The 23,954-nt window shown below is 43.4% G+C and overlaps 1 protein-coding gene across 2 annotated transcripts in view; it reads right to left on the bottom strand.

Annotated features, from left to right (window-relative positions):
• Positions 1 to 322: 322 nt before the first annotated feature.
• Positions 323 to 23,954, bottom strand: part of Rapgef5 (Rap guanine nucleotide exchange factor 5) — a 269,039-nt gene continuing 245,407 nt past the window's right edge. For both annotated transcript variants that reach the window (XM_069996107.1, XM_069996106.1), the window contains exons 21-26: positions 17,781 to 17,871; positions 14,516 to 14,566; positions 13,647 to 13,734; positions 8,845 to 8,909; positions 3,961 to 4,015; positions 323 to 462 (exon numbers count right to left, since the gene is read on the bottom strand). In XM_069996107.1, the coding sequence (XP_069852208.1) occupies positions 344 to 462; positions 3,961 to 4,015; positions 8,845 to 8,909; positions 13,647 to 13,734; positions 14,516 to 14,566; positions 17,781 to 17,871 (469 nt within the window). In that variant the 3' untranslated portion in view covers positions 323 to 343. The remainder of the gene's footprint in view (positions 463 to 3,960; positions 4,016 to 8,844; positions 8,910 to 13,646; positions 13,735 to 14,515; positions 14,567 to 17,780; positions 17,872 to 23,954) is intronic.

Genomic DNA, 23,954 nt, shown 5'->3' with positions numbered 1-23,954 from the left:
TCAAGACGCCCTTCCTCCTCTCCCTGCTGATATATCTCAAGTTGAAACACAGATGGACTGGATCTACAACATGATGGCAGGACACCACACTCCTCCATTCTAAGGATGCTCCTGGCTCTGTTCCTCCAGTTCTGACAGTCCAGTGGAGGGGCCTTTCCCCGGTCTGGCGGCTGATGTCACTTCCTGACCCCGCCTTGGTCTCCTTTCCTGGGCACATCTTAGAGTTTACTGATAAAACTCAGCCACTCCTTTCCTCACAGGAAGCAATGTGCTGGGCGGTGACCTTCCCTTCCATTCACTCCAAGCCAGGCGCTGTGCAGTCAGAGGGGGATGGGCGGGCGGCTCAGGCCCGGGGCTCCAACCTGTGGGAGAGCTCAAACAGGGCCTGCTGGCTGTCGATGACATACAGGTGGGTGACGTAGGACTTCAGCTCTTGGTGCTCCTTTGGGGACACATCACCTCCTATGCGTTGGAGGGAAAAGCAACAATCAAACTCACGTAGGCAGTGGTACTATCTCTAGGAGTGGCAATCCCCGTGACTTCCTGGTAGATTCTCCCAACTCAGCGTCCCCAGCATGCGGCACACCCTTGTCCTTCCAGGAGAAATGCTTCCTCAGCACAAGTGAGGCTGCTGTGGGGCAGTCACTCTGGCTAGGCACTAACAGTCTGTGCTGTTAGGAAGTCCTCCTCCTATCCCTCTCCACCGTGGGGAAACTGGCACAGCCAGGATTGAAAGCCAGGCCCCGTGGTTCCTGGGCCCAGGGCTGGAGCCCCCATACTGGCCAGCCTTTTATAGCAGTTGTCTGTGTAACCAGCCTACACTGGCTTGCATATCTCTAGGTGCAATCAGATCATCCGTTTAGCACATGGTCACAACAGCGGGTTCTTTAAAATGTTTTAAGATCTGTATATTTCTTTAATGTTATTATTATTTGAGGGGAAACATTAGGAAACAGTTGAAAGAAGAGATGCCAGAGCGGAATCTCAGATACAGTTGACAGGCAAAGAGGGCTCAGGAAGAGTGTGTGTGTGTGTGTGTGTGTGTGTGTGTGTGTGTGTGTGTGTGTGTGTGTGTGTGTGTGTGTGTGTGTGTGTGTGTGTGTGTGTGTGTGTGTGTGTGTGTGTGTGTGTGTGTGTGTGTGTGTGTGTGTGTGTGTGTGTGTGTGTGTGTGATGAACCCTTTCCAGAGGAGGACAAGCAAAGGAACTTCCCACTTGGAAATGCAAGGAAATGTCAAAGAAATGTGGGGCCTACTGAGCCTGCAGAGTATTGTGTCCATCAGAGATAAGAGCGTGGGCAATGGGCCACCCAGTGGGAATGGGGCGGGGTGGGGGGGAAGAGACTATAGATGTGTGGGCTGCTTCTCCGAGGCTCGGGCAGGGTATGACCCTGGAGCTCAGGCAGAGCCAAAGCAAGGGCGTTGCAGGATGCTGAGCATTTTACTACAACTTTATTTCTCCTGGTGAAAACCTTTACTTCCCTCTTCTATGTTGTATGAAGAAATAATTCAGCATTTGTCTGAATTTGGCTTATAACTGTTGGGTTTAATAACAACAGGCTTCCTGGTTTCAGCAAATAAGTTTTTACTATGACCCCCCAAACTCTCTATTATTTTAAAATGAGAATGCATTTCTGGAAGATATTAAGACACTGCTTTTGGTTTGAAACACATGATGGCTCTAGAGACAAATCTGTTGTTAGCTTGCAAGCAGTAGAATAATGGTGGGGGAGCCATCTCACCATAACTTAACCCTTCATGGCACCCATTGGTATTACTGGTCTCATTGGTATTACCTTATTTTATCTGGATGCTAGGCCCATACACACTGTTAAAATAAACTCCAAAAATTCAGTTTTATACCAGTTTTTTGTTTTTATAAATTTAAAAGTGAAGTACTTTTTTTTTTATTGTGAGAATACCGTACAGAGGAGTTACAATTACATGAGCAAGATAACGAGTACATTTCTTATCAAGCATTGTTGCCTCCTCTTTGTTTCCCCTTCCCATCCCTTCCCATACTCCTTCCCCCACCCGATCCTCCCTCCACCCTTCACCAAAGTTGTAAAGTTCGTTTTTTGACATAACGACTTGTACATCTCATTGTTGCAATGGGTCCACCTGTATCCCGAGTTAAATGATTTGTTTTTTTCCCTTCCCCTCCACAAATTATACCAACATCAAATACAGTGAAAGTATGGGTTATACCATGGGGGAGGGACATACAAAGCAACATAGAAATCATCTTATAAATATGATAGAAACAGTTGCATGAAAGGAAAAAAAAAAACATCAACTTATCTGACCTTTTCTGCTTGACTCAGACATATACTAGTTATTGCAAATAAGGGAAACCATGGGACCTATGTTTCTTTGGGCCTGGCTTACTTCACTTAATATAATTTTTTCCAAGTCTTTCCATTTCCTAACAAATGGGGCAATGTCATTCTTTCTGATGGAGGCATAGAATTCCATTTTGTATATATACCACATTTTCTTGATCCATTCATCTACTGAGGGGCATCTGGGTTGGTTCCATATCTTAGCTATGTACACCAGTTTTTTTTTTGTATACCAGTTTTTTTTAAAGGTATATAAGTACTAGAACATAAACTGGTTTGATAGTTACTTAAATTTCTCCTTGTGTTATATAGATTCTCCTTTGGTGAAGAGATTCAAGGCCAGCCAAGTCAGTACATATAACATGAACATATAAAACGAGAGTCCCTTGAATGAACTGAATATCCTGTAATGCCCTGGATATGAAGGAAAGGTGAAGTCAGACTCATCAGCTTGTCCATCTGGATGGAACTCCAATGACAATGTTGTTGTTGTTATTTATATCTGCATTGTATTGCATACTTAATGAATTATATAGGTGTATATCAATGGTACTTACATGGTACCAAATAAATGATAAGTGATATGATTATGTATAAAATTAGATCATGTATTTATTTATCTATTTATTTTTTTGTCGGTTGTGGGACTGGGTGCTGTCCCTGAGTTCCTTAGCTCAAGGTGAGCACTCCACCACTTGAACCACAGTGCTACTTCTGGTTTTCTGGTGGTTAACTGAAGAGTCTCACAGACTTTCCTGCCCAGGCTGGCTGGCTTTGAACTGCGATCCTCAGATCTCAGCCTTCTGAGTAGCTAGGATTATAGGTTGAGCCACTGGTATGCCAGGCTTGGTCATATATTTATAATTCTCCTTTTCAAACAGAGAACTTTGGTTAGGCGCAGTGGCTTTTGGTTGATTTATAATTCTTGAGCTTGACTTTTTATTTTATTTTTATTTTTGTGCTCATCTTTCATGGCTGATGACTCTGAGGTGCACATTTGTGCTCGGCACCTCCGGGGCTCATGGTCCCCCTTCACTAGGCTGCTGCAGGACTCCGCTGCCAAGCGAAGCTCCCCATCTCCGTCCTTCCTGCAATATGATGCCTGGAATATTCCTCAGTGTGGATTCTACTGATGTGTTCTGAAGAGTACTTTTTTAGCTGAAAGGCAGCTGTGGACAGGAAGTACAGCTGGAGGGAAGAAAGATGATGGAAGGCAGCTTTATAAACTAGAGTCCTATTCCAGGAAGGCCCTGACGAAAGAGGTGAGGCCAAGGACAGAGTCACCTCAGCTAAACTCCCTAGCAGGTCTGGAGTGGTAGGCAAGTGAAGCCAAGATTTTCAGGGGCAGGGCTGAACCAGGTAGGAGGGGGAGCGAATAACTGATCACAGTCACAGCCAAATTGCTTCTGCAAAGGGGTCATGTTTTGGCCACATCTTGTCTTTCTGACCATCCCCAACAAGCATTGAAGAAAGCGAGAGCATAAAGCGTGCACACCTTATTCCTCAGAGTGATGTTGTATGCTCTGTTTAAACTTGTGACCACCTAGCACTTGGGGTTTGGTGACAGTCAACACTCACACACAGTTGATTCACATCCTATACCTGCTTTCAATTACTTACCAAACTGGTTAGCCCTGCAGTGTCTCAGGGTTCTGACAGTGTCTGCAATCATGTGCTGAAAGGCAGAAAAGAGCCCATTAGTCAACAGTCCCTTAGGTGTTGCTAAAGTAGCAGTGCCTGCTGGAACGGATGGACAACCTAACACTTCAGGTATAAACCGAAGAGCCTCCACGGCCCCTGGAACTGCAGATGATTTTTATTTGGTTATACTGAGCTTGGACTGTAAACAAATATTTAGTCTTTGGCCTGTGGAAACAGCTCCCAAACTGGGTTCCACAGATTCTAAGTCCTGGGAAAGGAGACTGTAAGTAAACATAGCCCTGCACCAAACCTTCTGACCACATCTCCTGTGCTTTCCCTGCAGGTGAGGGCAAAGTCTCTGTACAGTGTAAGATCAATCATGCACCCCAGAGAGCCTTGCAAGCCCAGCGCTTGACACGTGGCACACACATGGCACAGATTTTGTGGGCTTACATGGCAGCAGGGAGTAAGGTACTTATGAAAGAATAAATTCCTGTAACACTGACATCTGCACAAAGAACATTTTCTGCTTATCCTTCCTACTCCTCTTCTGATTGCCAGGAAAAAGTCTTCTGGAAACTGCAGCTGCTTTTGAGAAGATTCCCTCCACTGCACACTCATGCATCTGTGCCACAGCCTTTCTTCCACTCACTCTTTGCTTCTTTTCCACAATGATGATGTTTGTGTTTTGATTTGTTTTTTTAACCTCTTGTTTTGGTTTTTGGTCTTTTCTGGGTTGAATCCAGGATGCTGCACTTGCTAGGCAAGCGCTTTACCACCCAGCCCTGTTTTGTGTTTTGGAAGAGACCACTTTCTACTATACTTTCCCTCACACACTTGCCAGACAGACAATCTTTAAATACTATGGTCATTATGTTCTAGCCCTCTGATGAATGAGAGCAACTTCTGACATTGTTTCAGATTGAAATCCATGTCATTCTATAATACAAGAGTCAAGTTGCTCCTGATCTGCACCTCCAGACACCCCCATCTTTCCAGGGGCCCCTGTACTTCATATCCTGCCTGTATACAAGGACCTAGGATCAGCCACCAGAAGCAAGCCCTCCATGATTACTGCTGACAGAACAATGCTAACACACACACACACACACACACACACACACACACACACACACACAACCTTCTGCTTAAAATCTGGCAGGATGACAGAAAAGCTCTTCAAATATGACCCACTGATTAAATTGTTCTCGCAACTGGGCTGCTAATGTACTTCTTCTCAATAGTGGAAAATTAACAGTGATTACAGCAGCAATCCAAGCAGCATTTGTGAAGGAAATGAGACCTGACTCATGTCTGTGCAAATGTATTGTTCCATTTCCTTCTCCACATTTCACCCCTATTCCCAGGACACCTTGCTCCTTGTGTTGGGCTGTGGCGACACACTGATTTCTATCGTGTGCCAGCTCAGGCAGGGCTGGAGCTGATGTGAGGGTGGGTCAGTGGACAGTGCACTGCATTCCGGTGCTGGTTCCTATCCTTGGGCTTTCTGTGGGGAAGAAGGGCGATGCTCTTTATAGTAAGATGGCACTTTTAAGCAAAGGGAAGCTCTTTGTTTCCCTGTCATTTACTAGTCTGGTATGAGAATACAGAAAGTTGTCGAGGCAGCAATGAACTTAGCCCGGGGAACAAGAGAAATTTTATGAGACCCACTGAGTACTTCTGCATGTGCATGCAGTCTGCTTTAGTGCATTGGCCAATGTCAGCTAGATGAAGATAATACACTGAATTATCTGTGAGCTGGCTTAAGTTCAGATCCATCATGAGGAACTTCCTTCTCGCAAGTGAATTCACTCTGGTTCTATTGGTTTGTGTTGGTGAGCCATGGCCTTGTATGAGCACCAGAGAAACCCTATCTTTAGCAAGGAATGGCCTGACGCTGCTCCAGGAACATCAGTCTCCTCCAGCCTGTAGGTCAGCACAGGCCGTTGCAGGATGTGAAACTGACTTCTGGCCAGGCCTCTGTGTGGAAGGGACAGCCTGGGGCACATGAGACCCGAAGGCCATCTACTTGGAGAACCAGGAAGTCACCAGACATGCTTTGCCTGTTCACTGCTGTGCCATGCACAAGTGCACCTAGTTCCTTATCCTGGAATTTCCTTAACCTTCCTTACATCACTGACTTCAATTAAGATCACTAATATTTAGACTTTCTGTTAGTCCCTACGGTAGGCTGGAAGTCTCAGCCCATCAATGCATACTTGTAATCCTGGCTCCTCAGAAGTGCCGGGAGGATGACAGCTGGAGGCCAGCCTAGGAAGGAATGATTAAGCTTCTAAAAATTGTTAAGATTCTATCTCGAGAAACAAGCCAAGCATGGTGGTCATGTCTGCAGGTAAGAAGATTGCAGGTCCGTGCTGCCCTAGGTCTACAGCGTAAGTGATAGAGCACATGTGTAGGCCCTAAGTTCAATCTCTAGTACCAACCAGAAAAAAAAAAAAGAGGAGGTAAAGGAATTAAAAGGCTTCAGCTGGATTTCTGGAGAAAGCAGAAAAAGGTCACATCTATGGTGGATCTAGAGAGGGTGCTGGAACTATTCCATGGCTTTTCCCCATGGTTCCTGTAAGGAATTGTTCTTACTCTGGTGACATTCACTGACGGGAAATGACAACATGAACTCACGTTACTGGTTCAATGTAGAGAGAAGGTTGCTCGGAACAACAGGGAAGAGTCAGCTTGAGAGTATAATTATCCCCACTGGGTCCCCGCTGGTCAGAGGGAAGAACTTGCTAGGCCTTCAGGAAGATTCCACTAGGCTGTGGGATACACTTTGAAAGCTCACCCACCTGCGCTGCCCAGGAGGCTGAGTAAATAGCCATCAAAGCTTCATACTTCTGCAAGCCTTTCATTACTACTTAACACTAGTGTCAAGGGCTGGGAATGGGCAACTACAGCCTCTGCTGGTAAGGGGGGTCCTGCAACGTGCAGGGCACCACAGAGCCACACAAAACAAAAGACAACATTAGCCATGTCTAAAGGGGCGGGTTAGATAAGCTTCTACAACAATGAACGCTGATTCTAACACAGTGTAGGTAGGAGGCATTTTAAAAGTTACTGACAGGGCTGGGAAGGTGGCTCAGTGGTACAGCGCTTGCCTTGCATGCCTGAGGCCCTGGGTTTGATTCCTTAGCACCACATAAGCAGAAAAAGCCGGAAGTGGCGCTGTGGCTCAAGTGGTAGAGAGCTAGCCTTGAGCTGAAGAGCTGAGGAATAGCACCCAGACCCAGAGTTCAGGCCCCAAGACCGGACCCCCCCCCAAAAAAATTACTGACATTTCCACGTCATTACCTAGGCCAGAAGACATCTTCACAGTGCTTAAAGGGGAGCTATGGAAAGACAGTGGAAGATGTCCCTCTTTGAGCCCAGTCAGTGGGCTGGGAGCCGTGTGAGAGCGGCTCGGCTCTCCCTGCATCGTCTCAGCACACGTGGGTGAGCTGGCCTGATGATTAGAGCAGCACGTGGGGGAGGCAAAGGTTAGACGTCAGCCCTCACTGGACTTGTCCGTACTGTTCTGGTCATGGTCAATGGCTCCTGCCTCAATCCAGCTTCTGTCAAAGGCCTGCCCCAATCTCATAGGGGGCAGGGGGCAGCTCCTGAAAGGGCTCCCCAAAGTCCATTACCATGACTAGAAAGGTCATTCAAAGGTCTGGATCCCTGGAGTTGTGTTACTGGGAACATATTTAGCCATGACAGAACAATTCAATCATCTGTGACACTAAAGTTCATCTGTCAGAAGGATGTCTGTCTCTCTAGAATATCCTATATTCCAGCCACTTAGCTCTGTAGGTAAGGACAAGCCTGAAGGGGTTAAGAGGTCACTGCAGGTCAAAGCCCCTGAGAGAACCTAGGCATGACTCCTGGCATTCAGGGTGAAATATGGCAAGACAGACTGGGGGTCCCCAACACATGAGCAGGGAGGCTAAAAGAGCGGACAAGGGGATGGCTCTTCCCTTTACATGACCCTACAAATCCCAGTGCATATGCAAGCTCAGGGCACAGACACACTTCCCCCAGTAGGTCTCTCTCCCACAGTGCCTTGACAGCAGTGCATACCAAGGTATCAGATTATACCGTTGAAGCAATAAAGCTCAGTCTTGAGGATAAACTCCTGACAGGAGGTCTATGTTTTTTTTTTTTTTTTTTAAACTAGGGCTGAGAACCGAACCCAGGGCCTTGCGCATGCCAGGCGGGCGCCCTTCCGCTGGGCTAAACCCCCAGCCCCAGGAGGTCTATGTTTTAAATTTTAGTTCCATAACACACATTCAACTACTAATGCAGTCTAAGGAAGGAGCGCGCGCGCGCGCGCGCGTGTGTGTGTGTGTGTTTTGGTGGTTAATCAGAGATGAGAGTCTCATGGTCTTTCCTGCCTGGGCTAGCCTCTAATCACGATCCTCAGATCTCAGCCTCCCGAGTAGCTAGGATTACAGGTATGAGCCACTGGCACCCAGCTTGAAAGGCCACTTTAAATTAAAGTGGGGGGCTGGGAAGGTGGCTCAGTGGTAGAGTGCTTGCCTTGCATGCATGAGGCCCTGGGTTCGATTCCTCAGTGCCACATAAGCAGAAAAACCCAGAAGTGGCGTTGTGGCTCAAGTGGTAGAGTGCTAGCTTTGAACTAAAGAGCTGAGGGACAGCACCCAGATCCAAGTTCAAGACCCATAACCAACAAAAAAAGGGTAGATTTTCATATTTGGTTCTCAAAATGTTGTTAAAAGTCAATTGGAATATTCTGTGTACTGACTGTTCAACATGTAACAAATGAGCTCCTGGAAATGGCATGGTTAGTAGAAAAAGATATTGTGCAGGAAAGACAAGCAATAATAATAAATATTAATAAAATATACATACCAGTTTTTCAAAATTGACAAGATTATCCAGAAATGTTTTATTTCCTTCATGAATAAATGTTACATCTGTAAGTTAAAAATAAAAGAAATATATGCCATTAGGAATGGATCATGAAGCAGGCTGAAGAGCTAAGAAACAATGCAACACAGGAATTCTTCTAACAAGATTATTCCATGCATTTGGCATGGCATGTTGAAACTGAATCTATTGTGCTACTTGATGTGAAAGTATGTAATTTGTGTGCTTGTATGTGTGTGTGTAGTATAATACAAATATAAAAACATATAATAACACCAAATACATATATAATGTACATATATGTAGTCTCAAACAACATAATATCAATATACAATCATATCAAAAGCACATATTTTATGCTCATAGTGAAGTATTTGACTTCAATCTGTTTGGTTTAAGAAACTTAAACCTTTACGTTTATAGAACAGTTGAGTAGAATACTCACAAAAACCATTATTTTAACATTAATGTGTTGGCTAAAAGACAAATCCTGGCAATGTATATGCGACTTGCTTTTTTAAAAACTGATTTAGATTTCTTAAATCTATATGTTTAAGTGGGAATTTTTAATTCCCCAAACTGGTGCCTGATTGTGTATCAGAAGTAAAGAGAGAAACAAATTGAAAAAGGTGGTGTTCCCAGCCCTATTTATAGAAAGAATAAGGAAAATAGGATGAAGGTACATTTTTGGAAGAAGCTGAGTTTGGTTTCAATTCACTAGGTTCAAAGTAACTGAGGAGCCTGGGGTACAGCTGAGTGATCGATTGCCTGTTCAGCCCATGTGAGGCCCTTGGTTCCCTCTTCATCACCAGGAGAAAAGAGAGAGAGAGAGAGACTGAAGCTATTCAATTAAAAATGTCCTTCTGGCACAAAAGACAAAGGCATGCCTCCTTAGGACATGGATATCTGGGAATTAGACATGTTAAAGATAGCAACTGAAGCTCTGAGAGCAAATGATGTGCAGGAATCCAGCCTACAAGGTCCATAACTGAGCACTAGACAAGGAGCCCCGTGATAAGTACACTGTAACTTAAAGGGATGCAAATATTCACATTCTGTCACAAATGTGGAAAGCAACCAAATAAAAACAGCCTTAAAAAACTGTATGAACCTGACAGAAAAGAGAGAAAAGACAGCTTGAAAACTCCCACAAATAGAGACCATATTTGCATTTACTTGCTCTACTCCCTAGGGGCTAATATATGACAGGTGCTAAGGAGACATGCTCCAAAACACTGGGCCACCAAGCATCAAGACTGTCTTCCTGACAGTAACACCAGAGACATGGTCACCACACACACCTGTGCAACTCTTTCCCCAAGACGTTCCCTATAGCCAACTTCCAGGATGGCCTGCCATGTTTTCATAAGTCCCTTCCCTTCTTTTTCTCTTTTAAACCAATGTCTGCATAGGAAAATGATTCCCAATTAGCCACACGATCTGACAAACCCTCTGGTTATTTTTATTATCTTTCGCAGTTTTGTTTTCAGGAACTAGTTGTAAGCTTTCATGTTGTGACATAATATTTAGAAAAGAGTTGTCCACAGGGTTTGCTTTTACAATTTGTATGTATCAAATATAATATGGCAACACTGTCTTCCTTAAACCCAGCCTGAAAGCTTGGCTTCTACTCTTTCAGGGACAACTCCAGATTATAAGCCATCTCTCAGAGTTGCTTGGTTCCTTGCCACACTGTGAACAAGGTTTTCCACCCTCCTGCCCTCCAAGTTCCTATAGTGAAAATAATGTCAGTTGTAGTTTGCATCAACCCATCCAACCCTCACAAAAGCCCTAAGGGGCATGCATGTGAAGATACCAGGATGAGGAGGGCATCCATAACTGAGTAAGCTCCCAGCTACAAGAGCAGAGCCAAGAGTCAAACCCAGGGAGGCTGAACTTCCTCAATGTGGTACCTCTCAGGAACTGAAAGTTGAGTAAACTTGGGCTTATCTTGCTTCCAGTTCCAGACAACCTGCTGCATGCTGGGTATCAGTTATCTCTCCACTTTGAATGTGTTTTCATCAGCACTCCTTGTCTGTATTCCTGCCCGTCTTCCATCTCTCCTGAGTGTAACTTTCCACACCAGTGGAGGGCAGCAGTCTGGATGCTGTTCTTGCTTAACGGTTGGACTGATGCTGGGGTGGGCACTAAGCCGGGGTGGCGAGGAGGAAGTTAGGGAGAAAAGGCTGAGGGGGTAACTATGGGGCCAGAGTCTGGCAAGGGCTCCAGCTGTAGGGGGGGGTGTCAAGTGGTTGAAGGTTTTGATGTGGTTGAATGGCAGGTTCATGATAAGAAAAATGAGAGACAAGACAGGAATAGGTGAGCTTAAAAACTGAGATATGGAATATGACTTGGAATCTGATCCCTATTACCCAGAAATATGTAGACATGCTTTAAACACCTCATAAAATAGAGCTGCTGGTTATAAGGACATGGTTTGCAGAGATGGCCAGTGGTAGAGGAGAAAGAAACACAAAGGCACCTCAACATCCCTTTCCTTCAAATACCTCATGAACGTACCACAAATATCTCTAACACACACACACACACACACACACACACACACACACACATCCTACAGGGCCCTCAGTTAACCCTCAACCACCTCCTCACTATCCACTCTAATACAAGGGATCACCATCACCAAAAGACAGCTTGCCCAGGTGCTGCTAATACTAAGGCCTCCCATTGATAACTCTCAGAAACTTGGTAAGTTGCCTGCTTACTGGGAACCATTTTAAAAAGTGAAACGTGGAAAGCTTACCCTTTTTCTAAACACGTTCAATTTTGTCCTGTTTGCTAATTCAAAAACAACACAAAGTAGATGGTATAAAAGAGGGAAGAAAAGAATTTTCACTGGAAATTAAGGTAGGTGCTGTACAACAGTTGGTGTTATGCCTTTAAAATAATTACTTAAAATTACAGTTGTGTATTCTTTCTTCTTCTCTCCTTCCTTCCTCCCCCCTTTCTCTTTCTCTCTCTTTCTTTCCTTTCTGGTGCCAGCATTGGAGCTTGAACTCTGGATCTTGAACACTCCGTTGGCTTGCTTGCTCACAGTTGGCACCCTACCATTCCAGTCCAAAGATTTTTGGTGATGCTAGGTCTTGACTCTGTGACTTTGAATATGCTAGGCAAGTGCTATAATCATACAGCTATTCACCAACCATAGCCTTGTTCTTTAGGAAAAAGAGACATGTAACTCTCAGCCAACAGAGAGGTCTAGGTAAATTCAGATCCAAGCTAAGATGTACATAGGAGACATTTGGAGGGGAAGATCCACTGATAAACAACAGAAAGCTCCTACCCTACCTCTTTAAGTTAAAGGGATTCTGTAAGATACATTACCTTAAAAGAATTTACTGTTTAAATTTTTTTCTGACCCAAAATCAATCCTTTCCTATATCTGTCCTCATTTCCTATAGTTTCCCGTGGTGCCTAAATGATTCTTTGTGCCACCATTCACGTTCCAGCTACAGGCATTTCATTTTACAAATTAAAACAATGAGCTTGACTAAACTTACCTTAAAAACAAATAAATACAAGAAGCTCAAATGAACTTTGAAATTGTTATGTTAGCATTGCAGCCTCTCCTTATTTCCTTTATTTGTATTTAACAGGCACTCTTGGGTTTGAAGGAGGCATCCTGTGTGCCTCAGAACTGTCCTAACACCACTTCCTTGTTTCATAGGGTCTCTGGCTCCACACTAGGTGAAAACCCGGGAGAGAGCCCAGGCTGGTAACACCAGCTGCATGCCAGTGGGGGTTGGCCATGGGAGAGATGTAGAAGGATGGCCAGGCCAGCTCGAGTTACCGTTCCCATGCAGCTCATTCCCACAATTGTACTTATGGGTGCAGTCACATTACCCTGAAATAGCAAAGGCTGGATGAAGAACTCTTACAAAGCCCCTTGAAAGAATTAAAATATGGTCAAGAAAAATTTGTAAATCCCCATTTTCCTAGGCAGCACACGGGTAAAGATGCACACAGAGTGTTGGGACCTCAGGCCAGATCCCAAAGAGCTCCTTTTCAGTAATGCTCAGGTTTTATAAGACAGACCACAGAGGTATCAGTAAGTGTAGCTGCCATCTTTCCTGATGACTTCTATGTGCTCTACATGAGAGGCCGGTGGTGTACCTTGGAGCTGTTAGATACTTTCCTAATTGGATTTCACTCCTTGAAAACATAAAGTACACTCTGTACCAGTGACTTTTCACACACTATACTGACTTGTCATCTAAAGAAATCGCTCACTCCACACCATGTATTGGGTTGTTGTCTCTGAAATGCAGGATGGAAATATGGAGTGTGAATATCACTATTGGGTTCCTTACATCAGTCTTATTCTTGTTTGAAATAAGTATATGGTTGACTCAAAGAAAATAATGCAGGTTAAGAAACAAAGTAAATTAAAAACGGGGTGCTGCTGGGTGCTGGTGGTTCATGCCTGTATTCTTAGCTACTCAAAAGGCTGAGATGTGAGAATTGAGGTTTGAAGTCATCCTGGACATGAGATTTTTATCTCCAATTAAGCAGCAAAAAGCTGGAAGTGGAGCTGTGGTTCAAGTGGTAGAGTGTCAGTTTTTAGAAAAAAGCTAAAGGACAGCACTTAGGCCCTGAATTCAAGCCCTAATATCAGCACACATGAGAAACAAACAAATGAATGTTGGTTTGTAATGTCAAAATTATTGTAAAGAGAGAAACCAGTAGTTTTCTGCCCTCCTTAGTTAGAAGGATGTATTTCTACAAGACAACATTACAAGGCATAAAAGATAGGAAATCCTTACCTTTAAGTAGTAAGGGCATGAATGGGATTTTTGGTGGCTTCATCTTTTTGAATGCATCTCTGTAGGCTTTGTGATTTAGAGAAGGATCCTGCCAAACCAAGCAGATTACAAAGAAAATGAAAAAAAAATCAATGTGCTATTGGAACAATTTGCTTTATAGTTTGAACATGATTTAGATATAGAGAGTTTCTTTCTGAGAATGAAGGAGATAAAGGTTTCCTAGGAGAATAAACTCACTAAATTAGGGCAGGGAATCTAGGTGATAAATGAAATGTAAGTTATTGGCTTACAATAAGGGGAAATGACTGTGAAGAGAGACACCTTTGATTGCCCCATTATTTTCTTCAAATGGGTTCTTTAAGTACAGTTTACTCTACATAATTTCTATCAGGAGGTAAGAGCAAAGCCTTTTGTTAGGTCCACTGCAAGGAAAAACTGTCCTTATAATACATAGACAATGTAAAGAAACAAGAATACTGTCATTCTGCTAGAAAAAACTATAAACTTTGTGTCTAAAACTAAGAACTAGTTTAAAAAAAGGCAGACAGAATAATGTGCAAGAACTAATGGAACACTAAATTTATACTGATTACTTCTATAGATTGTGAAACAGACCATGAGCATGCTTTTACAGGGAGACAGGAAGGAGCATCCTCAACTTGCTTCACCCCCTACAGAGCAAAGCAACATTTTCATCAATTTTCTTCTTCTTTTTTCTTTTCCCTTTCCTCTCTTTTCTCAATATCTCTCTTGTCAAATTAGTCTAGACTCTGACCACTGAAACCAGACTGAAACCAGAAGGAAACTGGACACTAGCAGTTAATGTGAGGAGCGAGTCTGCTTTGCTTTAGGGTTAGACAATTACTTACTGTCAAACTTTCAAGTTCAGAGAAAAGTTTCTTAAACTTCCCAGGGATTTTCTAAAAAAAACAAACAAACAATGAAAAGTCACAGAGGTCAATTTATTTTGAGGATGCAGAGTTCACTGAGTTGCGCTTACTTCTGTTATATTTTTAAACATAAATACTTTTTTTTTTTTTTTTTTTTTTTTTTTTTTTTTTTTGTCGGTCGTGGGGCTTGAACTCTGGGCCTGGGCGCTGTCCCTCAGCTCTTCAGCTCAAGGCGAGCGCTCTACCACTTGAGCTACAGTGCCACTTCCGGTTTTCTGGTGGTTATTGGAGATAGGAGTCTCACAGTCTTTCCTGCCCGGGCTGGCTTTGAACTGTGATCCTCAGATCTCAGCCTCCTGTGTAGCTAGGATTACAGGCGTGAGCCACCAGCGCCCGGCTTAAACATAAATACTTCTATCATCAGGCTCTCCTGATTGTTTCTCATGATGCAATTTTCATCATCTCCTTATTATATCAGGCCTTAGGAACACTGCTAAGAAAAGCTCAAAGCCCCACTACTGGGTAATCTAGCTGGTTAGACATTGCACACACTGGTGGTCATTTAATAAAAACTTGAGATTGTTCTACATTTTACACTTGACAAATGTGCTCATCTTCTTAATGATCTTGCTGAGTGGGAAATAATCATGCTGGCTGATGTTTTTAATATAAATGACTTAATTATATTTCACTACAGAGGGATAAATGGTGATGGGCAGAGAAACCTTAAGTGACGGGGTTTGTATGTATTTAATGGGCAGAATCACTGGACTGTTCCACCCAACCACATCTACAAACGGTGCCCCAGACTGCCTCTAATGTGAAGGAGAGGAAACCTGGCACCTTCACTCTGACTACGGGCCCTCTGTGGAGGAGAACTCAGACTTGAAGTTGGTGTGAATTCTGCTCTCCCCCTTTCTGGCAGCGTGGTTTGGTGCATTGGTCCCTAAGCTCTCTGACCTCCAGCTGCACATACAGAGACTGGGTATGAAACAGATTCGGTCCATGAACACTAACAACGAGGTTCAAGAAGATGTTTAGATGTTCATGGGATTGTCTGTTTCCAAAACAAATTGAAGTAATCAGACTTGTACATTATTTCCTTGGAACAATTTTTCAGTCCTTAATTCTGAATCTGGACTTAGTTTCTCACAGCAATTGGCCCGGTTAATCTGTTTTGACTTTTATGACTACTGGCAATTGTTCCTCTGAGCTTTATGACTTAGAAATCCACCTCCCAATGGCAATACAAACTCAATGTGTCCAAAGTCAAAGTGATTTACATTTGAGCTATGACTGATCACTGCCACCTTTATAAATATGGGAATGCGGCCATGTCCATTCACTTATGTAGTTTCTTGTATTCCCTGTTTGGGATAGTGTCATCACTTTCATTTATCCATTCAGCAGATTCAGAGACCTGTGGTCACTCTGTTGGGCTGTCCATCTATTCATTCTATAAGTTGCATGAATTCCCTCCACTTATCCTCCCTGGTCTCAGGGTACTTGGTCAAAATTTCCTTACACTCTCTCTCTCTCTCTCTCTCTCTCTCTCTCTCTCTTCCAAGGGCCTATTAATCTATTTACCTGGTACTGATACAGTCCTAGTATATGGCAGGCAGGCTATATGAACACTAAATTATTTGAATTTAATTAAATTTATGCTCCTCTCAATATTTGCAGACTAAAGTTTCTTTCAAGATTTAATTCAAATTCTACTTCCCACAGATGCTTGCAAACTATTTGTGTTCATACTGCTTGCTCAGATCAGCTATGGCGTCTGTCATGTCTCCTTTAACCTTAGAGGTATGTGAATGCCTTGGGATGTATGTGCTTAACCAGAGCAGGCAAGCTTTTCTGTTCTTTCCCTTTCCCTTTCCCTCCCTCTCTCCCTCCCTTCTTCTCTCTCTCTCTCTCTCTCTCTCTCTCTCTCTCTCTCTCTCTCTCTCTCTCTCTCTCTCTCTCTGTTTCATCTTTGAACCTCTTTAAGGAGCACTGACCCAGACCCCTAGGCCATCACAACACATACCTTTTGGAAATGGCCCCTGATTCAAAGAGCCATAAGAGAAATCAGTGACAGGTTTTGCATCTGAGGGCACTATGAGACAAGGCCAAGGAGACCTGAGTCACACACACAGGCTGGAGCACAAATGAGGAAGGTTAGAGGATCACAGAAGGAGAGAGAAATGGTAGAGTATAGTAGGCAGTCAGCAGGAAAGGGAGGGCGAAGCAAACAAAGAGTAAAGGAAAGAGGGGATGGGCCACCGAGGGGAGGTAGTCTACCTCCTGTGTCAGGTTAAGTAAAGAAGTTCCCAGGTCTGGCATTTCATAACCCAAACAACCTTCATAAAACAAAGAGCAAAGCCAGAACTTGGGAGGCCTGAAACTCACTAAATTTTATATGCCCTCTTTAAGAAAAAAGCAATTATGAAAATTGCTTTGCTTTGGCAAATGTTACAATGTGTCCAGTGAACACACTGCCTGAACCATGCCACTGAGAGGCTCAGGGCCAACACACACACACACACACACACACACACACACACACACACACACACACACACACACACACACACACACACACACACACACACACACACACACACACACACACACACACACACACACACACACACACACACACACACACACACACACACACACACACACACACACACGATGAGGTCAGTTGGGGAGTAGATACGATTTTTCTCTTTCATATATACTAGAGAACCATTTTAAAGACTACTGATAGAGATGTTCCCTACCACCTTGACTTATTATTTTTTAACATTCTTACCTTGGGTATTACTTATCTCACTTAAGATATTCAAATCAATGTGTACTTATTTATTTACTCATTCATACATAGTACTAGTGTGTTTAAACTAATGTTTGCTAGGCAGGCATTCTGCCTGCCACTTGAGCTGCACCCAGCTCTTTACGCTTTATGCATCTTCCATTTTTCTTTAGCCATCTTGACCCAAGATCCTCCTATTTACTACTCCTGGTAGCTGGGATGACAGGTACACCCAACTTACTGGTTGAAATGGTGTCTCAACTAACTGTGTCCCAGCTAGCCTCCAACTGTGATCCTTCCTACCTCCAACTTCTAAGTAAGTGGGTTTACAGGTATCAGACACTGTACCCAGCTAAATGAATATATTTTAAATGAAGGCTTTCCCTGGAACATTTCAGTTTTTGCCCACACTTCCCATCCCCCTAGTGAAACCCCAAAGCTCACCTCCCAGGTTTGTGACAGCCGGCTGACAGAGGCAGTGTTGAGACCCATCACAATAGCAAAGAAAGAGTTCAGATTTCGCTGGGCTTTGCAGCTATGGAACAAAGGACAAAAGAGGACACTTTGAGGAAACACTCCTTCAACCACAGAAATCACAAGAGATGAAGCAAAAAACAACAACAAAAGACTCACCCAGGCATAGGCTCAGCCCAGGCATCCTTCCCCCTGCCATTTCTAACCTGCAAGAAATGGCTCCCAGCACTTGGGCTCTTCCTTCCTTTAGGAAATGGTCTGGGCTCCCGACCCTCCTGATAATTCACGAGATGCCTCCTCTCCTACAAGGTATTTTAGACCCATCTGCAATTTCAACCGAATACTTTGCACATGTGCACACAATTGGAATGGCTTATTAAATGTCCATCTCTTCTCCACACTATGCTTGCTTGTGTAGCTTCTCTAGCTGATATGCTGATCTTATTTTTTGACAATGAAGCCTCTCTCCCCGCAAGGGCCTAAGGTATTCCTTCTACTCTACTCAGACACTTTTTCCTTGCAGCCAGAAAAAAAGGCATGCATATATTAAAATATGGCATATGTTTTGGAGTTACTGGCCCCCATTTTTCACTTCATAAAACGGAAAAAAAAAGATCATGTAGATCACCCCATAAGGTTATGTGGCTTGCAGAACTTCATTTGAGCAAGGGGATTTAAGTGAACAGCATACTACTGTCAAAGCCAGGAGAGGGGGCGTGGCTTCATGTTAGCTAGAATTCTAGACACTTTGTTATCTAGACAGTGCTTGAAAACCACTTCTCTGAGGAAACATGTTTTGCAGGGTGGGCAAAGCAGGAGGGGAGGCACATGAATGGAGGGAGGAAGCGTTAGAAAATTCAGTCGTTATATTCAATGTGCATTATGTAAAAACGGAAGTACATAACAAGGGTAGGGATGAGAGTGGGGAAATAAGGGAGAGCAATAGAAGAGGTGACACTGATTACTCATAACTGACATGGAATTGTAACTACTTTGTACAATGACTTAGTAATAACCATATAAAAAAGTCAATTAAAAAATAGAAAACTACTCCTCTGAGGTAAGGTTTTAAAATTAAGGCTAGCTGAGCACTGGTAGCTAGTAATCCTAGCTACTTACGAGGCTGAGATCTGAGGACTGCAGTTCAAAGCCAGTCTAGGCAGAAAACACTGTGAGACTCTTACCTATAACCAATGACCAAAAAGCTGGAAATGGAGCTGTGGCTCAAGTGGTAGAATGTTAGCCTTGAGCAAAATAGTTTAGGGACAGAACCCAGGCCTTGAACTCAAGCCCCAGTACTAGCACACGCATACACACACACACACACACACACACACACACACACACACACACACACACACACACACATTCACTCACACAAACCACAAAAAACCAAAATAAGATTAACAGTGCCCCACTTTGATTTTTTTTTTCTTTTGGTCAGTCATGGGGCTTGAACTCAGAGTCTGGTGCTGTCTCTGAGCTCTGTTCAAGGGTAGCACTCTACCACTGGGAGCCATAGTTTCCCTTCTAATTTTCTGGTAGTTAATTGAAATAAGACTCTCATGGACTTTTCTGCCTGAGTTGGCTTTGAACCGCAATCCTCAGATCTCAGCCTCCCGAGTAGCTAGGATTATAAGTGTGAGCCACCAGTGTATGGTTCTTACTTTGATACTGAAACATGAAAACTATAAATATATTCAGCAGTGAGCAGAGAAGTACCCATCATGCATTACCTTCCTCAGAGGCAGCTCTTCAACACATTTCCACTAAAGTCTCAGAATTGGCTGAACCCTCCTTTTCCAAGTAAATCCATGCTGTATTATGTACTACACTCTTCATAAATCATCGCTGATACATATATACATATACACACATAAGAAACATACCTCCACTTCTAGTATTTGCTGGCTAGCAAATACTACATCTTGCAGATGCCGGGCGCTGGTGGCTCCCGCCTGTAATCCTAGCTACTCAGGAGGCTGAGATCTGAGGATAGCGGTTCAAAGCCAGCCCGGGCAGGAGAGACCGTGAGACTCCTATCTCCAATAACCACCAGAAAAACTGGAAGTGGCGCTATAGCTCAAGTGGTAGAGCGCTCACCTCGAGCTGAAAAGCTGAGGGACAGCGCTCAGGCCCAGAGTTCAAGCCCCACGGCCGACCAAAAAAAAAAAAAAAAAAAGAATCTTGCAGATATGTCTGCCCAGGCTGGCTTTGAACTTTCAGTATCAGACTTCAGACTCCTGAGTAACTAGGATTGTTGGTGTGAGCCTCTAGCACCAGGCTACATATTCCATATTTTGGTTATGTATTCTGCTTGTGTTGGCCTTTAAATTATTTTCAGTTTCTCCCTTATGTAAAATGCTGTAACTTTATATATACTTTTACTATATAAGTGATTTTTTTAAAAAAAATATTGGACTTCCAGCTGTTATACTTTAAGGTAAAAGCTATGAGGCTTTTAACTGAATTTTTTGTTTCATTATGTTTTGGTTTTTTGAGGCAGGGTCTCTCTTTCTCTATAATCCAGGCTAGTCTTGAATTCACTTTCCTCTTACCTCAGCGTGCTATGCTGGGATTATGAATAAGTGCTAGGATTAAAGACATACACTACCACTGCCTGGCTAAGGCTTGTCCTATATCCTATAAACTTCTGTGCCCGCAAAGGTTGGAGGCAGAGAAATGGTTAGGGATTTAGTAATACTACAAAGATAGCAAATGCTATGCTCTGGCAGGTTCGCCTGTCAAGACCAGACACTGCCCAGGCTTCCAGCTCCAGGGAAGAAGTTCTCTTCCCATGAAGAGATGCACTTAGGCAGGCACTACTGTTCTAGTGTGGAAGATCTTGACGTGTCCTACAGAGACCTCACTGTGGACCCCCCACTGGCATGTCCTCTCCCCCTGAGACCTGCCAGATCCTGCCTCTGCCTGCAGTCTCCTGCCAGTCACGCGGCCCCACACCTCAGTCTTTTTGAGTGCTTCATCTGGTTTCTTGCCAAAATTCTTCTGGATGGGCCTTGCTTGGTATGTTCTACTGATAGACTGCTCTGTGGCTTAGAGGTTGGCTTGTTTTTGAAAAACCACTGCTGTTAAAGGCTTTGGCACTAACTCTGCCTTCCTTCTGCCATTTATTTTCCTCATTCCACACCTTCTATCTCATTATAACAGACACTTGAACTGGTATCTCTTGACTTGATACTTTGAAATACCTGGCTCCTCTGATGAACACAGAATCTCCTTGTGGATGCCTCTTACCCCTGACACAGGTTTGAGTTCTCCCAGCTGGTGGAGGCTCTACTCAAATCAACCCCACCAGACAGCAGACCCCTCAATGAGGGCTATAGTGCGTGTCGCCTTCACTTTTATATTCTGCCCATATCTGACTGCCTAATACAAAGACAAGCTGTGCACACACAGCATTTGCTGAATCTGAAGACCAAAACTTCTGAGTAAATGCTTTATTATTTGTCATGACAAAACGGTAAGTATTCATTTTTTATTCAGCATCATTTAGCTACAATTTTGTTATAATTCTCATCTTTTTATCTTTGAGCTCCCCAAATATAATTTTCCTGGTCTGTATGGATTTTCAACACACACAGGCTCGCGCACGCGCGCGCACACCCACACACATACACACACACACACACACAGAGGAGAGAAAATACCTGGATCTCTTTTTAATAAAAGATTTAATATAGCCCCAATTTCTGAGAAAGACAAATTGGCACAGATCAAATATTAGCTACTGTTCTGGTCTGGAATTTTGTTACCATGGATCATTCATTCTGTGATAACAGACTGTCAGACTAGACATTCTAGTCCAGCAGCCACTCTTTTGTCCCTGTGTGAGGAAATAAAACTATCTCCACTGAGGTGGGGGATGGGGATGGTGAGAAGGAGGGAGACATGAATATGCAAATAGGATGCCTTAGGCAGGAAAAACACTTCATGATTGTGGAAATTACTGTTTTCCCTTGGTTATTCCTACTAGTGTGATTATAGGGAATTTAACTTTATGTTTCTGTTGGCATTCGATCCCAGGGGCTAAGATAGAGACCAGTGCCATAAATAATTCAAGAGCATGGTGCTATATGGAGAAGATGTGAATATATTTCATTTCCCTGAGGACAGAGATAATCTTATACCAAGAAGGGAGCTGGGTGGTGTCATTTACTCCTTAGAAAATTAATTTCCTATTTCTCTATGTAACTGGCATTGGTAAGAAAGCTTTTTTACTCAAAAGAGTCTCACCTTCAAGAATCTCACAGCCTATTTCAGAATGCATTGGGGAAAGGATCTAGAGGGGAGGGGTAGTATTCATCCTAATAGCTAGCCAAGCTTTAGGCATATTTGTTGCTTCTTCTGCCTAATCACCCCAGACAGGTGCTGTCTCCATCTCTTGTCTCAGAAAATACAACATCTGCTTCCTTCTAGAGCTCCCTGGCCTACAGGGCAATCTCTGTGCTACTTCTTGCCTTCCTGAAGACAACTGTGATCCTATCAGTTTCTGGCCACAGACTTTCCAGTCAACTACCCGCTGGACGCATCTGGAATTCAGATCCTATATGGTTTGATCTTTTTTTCTTTTGCTGATCAGTCTCCCACAACCTCCTCACACTACTCCTCCTCAGAGCCAGAGCCACTGAGTTTGCCTTTCTTGCTCAAGGCTTGGTTCTGTCTTCAAAATGCCTTCTACTCAGAGATGCTCCTCCAAATTCTTACCCATCAAATCCTACCTATAACTCACATGAACCTTACCATGATCCTGCTCTCACTGGGGGCTAGTGGCTTATATCTATAATCCTAGTCTGAGGTCTGAGGATCACGGTTCAAAGCCAGTCCAGGCAGACAAGTCTGTAAGACTCTTATCTCTCTAGTTAACTACCAAAAAAAAAGAAGTGGAAGTGTGGTTCAAGTGGTAAGGTACCAGCCTTGAGCAAGAAAGCCCAGGAACTGCACCCAGGGCCTGAATCAAGTCCCAGTACAGGCACCCCGCACCACATACACACATCCCTTCCTTCACCACTGTTTCCCTATCCCTTTCCCACACCCTAATTTTATGAGCTTTCCTTCCCTTAAAGCCCAGGATAGATACAAATCTCATACAAGGACCCTTTCTCAATTCTTCACAACAGCAACAGCTGGATGTGCTACAGGAGTACCCCTAGCAGATGGCAAGCTCCTCGAAGGTGGCAGGATTGAGTACACTTAGTCGGATTTCCCCACTCCACATTGCATAGATCTTCCCATACAATAAACCATCTATGTGTATTTCCTGAAATATTACACCGAGAGGTACAGTCACCTCTCCATATCCACAGGGCCCACACCTGTACATTCAATGAGTCTCAGAGTGATGTGGTTAGACCGTGATAGCTCTGTCTATGTTAGAATGTACAAACTCTTATTATGATTCCCTAAGTAATTCAGTAGAACAACTATTTTCACAGCCATTGACACTGTACTCAGTAGCACAGGTAATCTAGAGAAAAGGTATAGAAGAGGATGTGTGTACATTATTTGCAAATACTATGCTACTTTTTATACGGGACTTGGGCACCTATGGGTTTTGTTATCCATGAGGATCCTGAAATCAATTCCCCACAAACATCAATTATACTTGAATACTGTCTGTTATACACATGACTTAGGAAGACAAAAGAGAAATGAATTGTGAGGCATGCAAGGCAGAAGGAACTGGAGATTTTGATCTGTGCTGCTTGTTTCTATTATGTCCTGTCTTAAGGTATTCATCCCATGTTTTGAAAGAAGCTCACATCAAGTCACTAAAATTTCATTCTTTCAACGTTTATTGAGTCACTGCTGTTTACCATGTTCTGTACTAGGCTCCCGTTCTTTGAAAGCAAACAAAGCCCTGTGAAGAAGTCCTATATAAAAAGGCAAGTTTAATACAGAAACATTGAAAAAGTGGTAAGTGCATGTGTTACTTGACCCTGAATATGACAGTCAAGGATGAAACATCTGGAAGAAACATCTCATTATGGTCCTATTTTGCTATATAACTGGAATTTGTAAGAAAGCTTTTCACTCAAGATTCTCACCTTCAAAAGTCAGTCCCCACAGCCTACTTCAGAACACATGATTGTGAGGAGAAAGCATTTGGCATAAAAGCTTGGTAGA

The sequence above is a fragment of the Dipodomys merriami genome, unplaced genomic scaffold (genome assembly GCF_024711535.1).
Source record: "Dipodomys merriami isolate MVZ:Mamm:240054 unplaced genomic scaffold, mDipMer1.0.p SCAF_5, whole genome shotgun sequence".
Taxonomy (NCBI): Eukaryota; Metazoa; Chordata; class Mammalia; order Rodentia; family Heteromyidae; genus Dipodomys; species Dipodomys merriami.
This window is presented reverse-complemented; position numbering and strand designations above follow the sequence as displayed.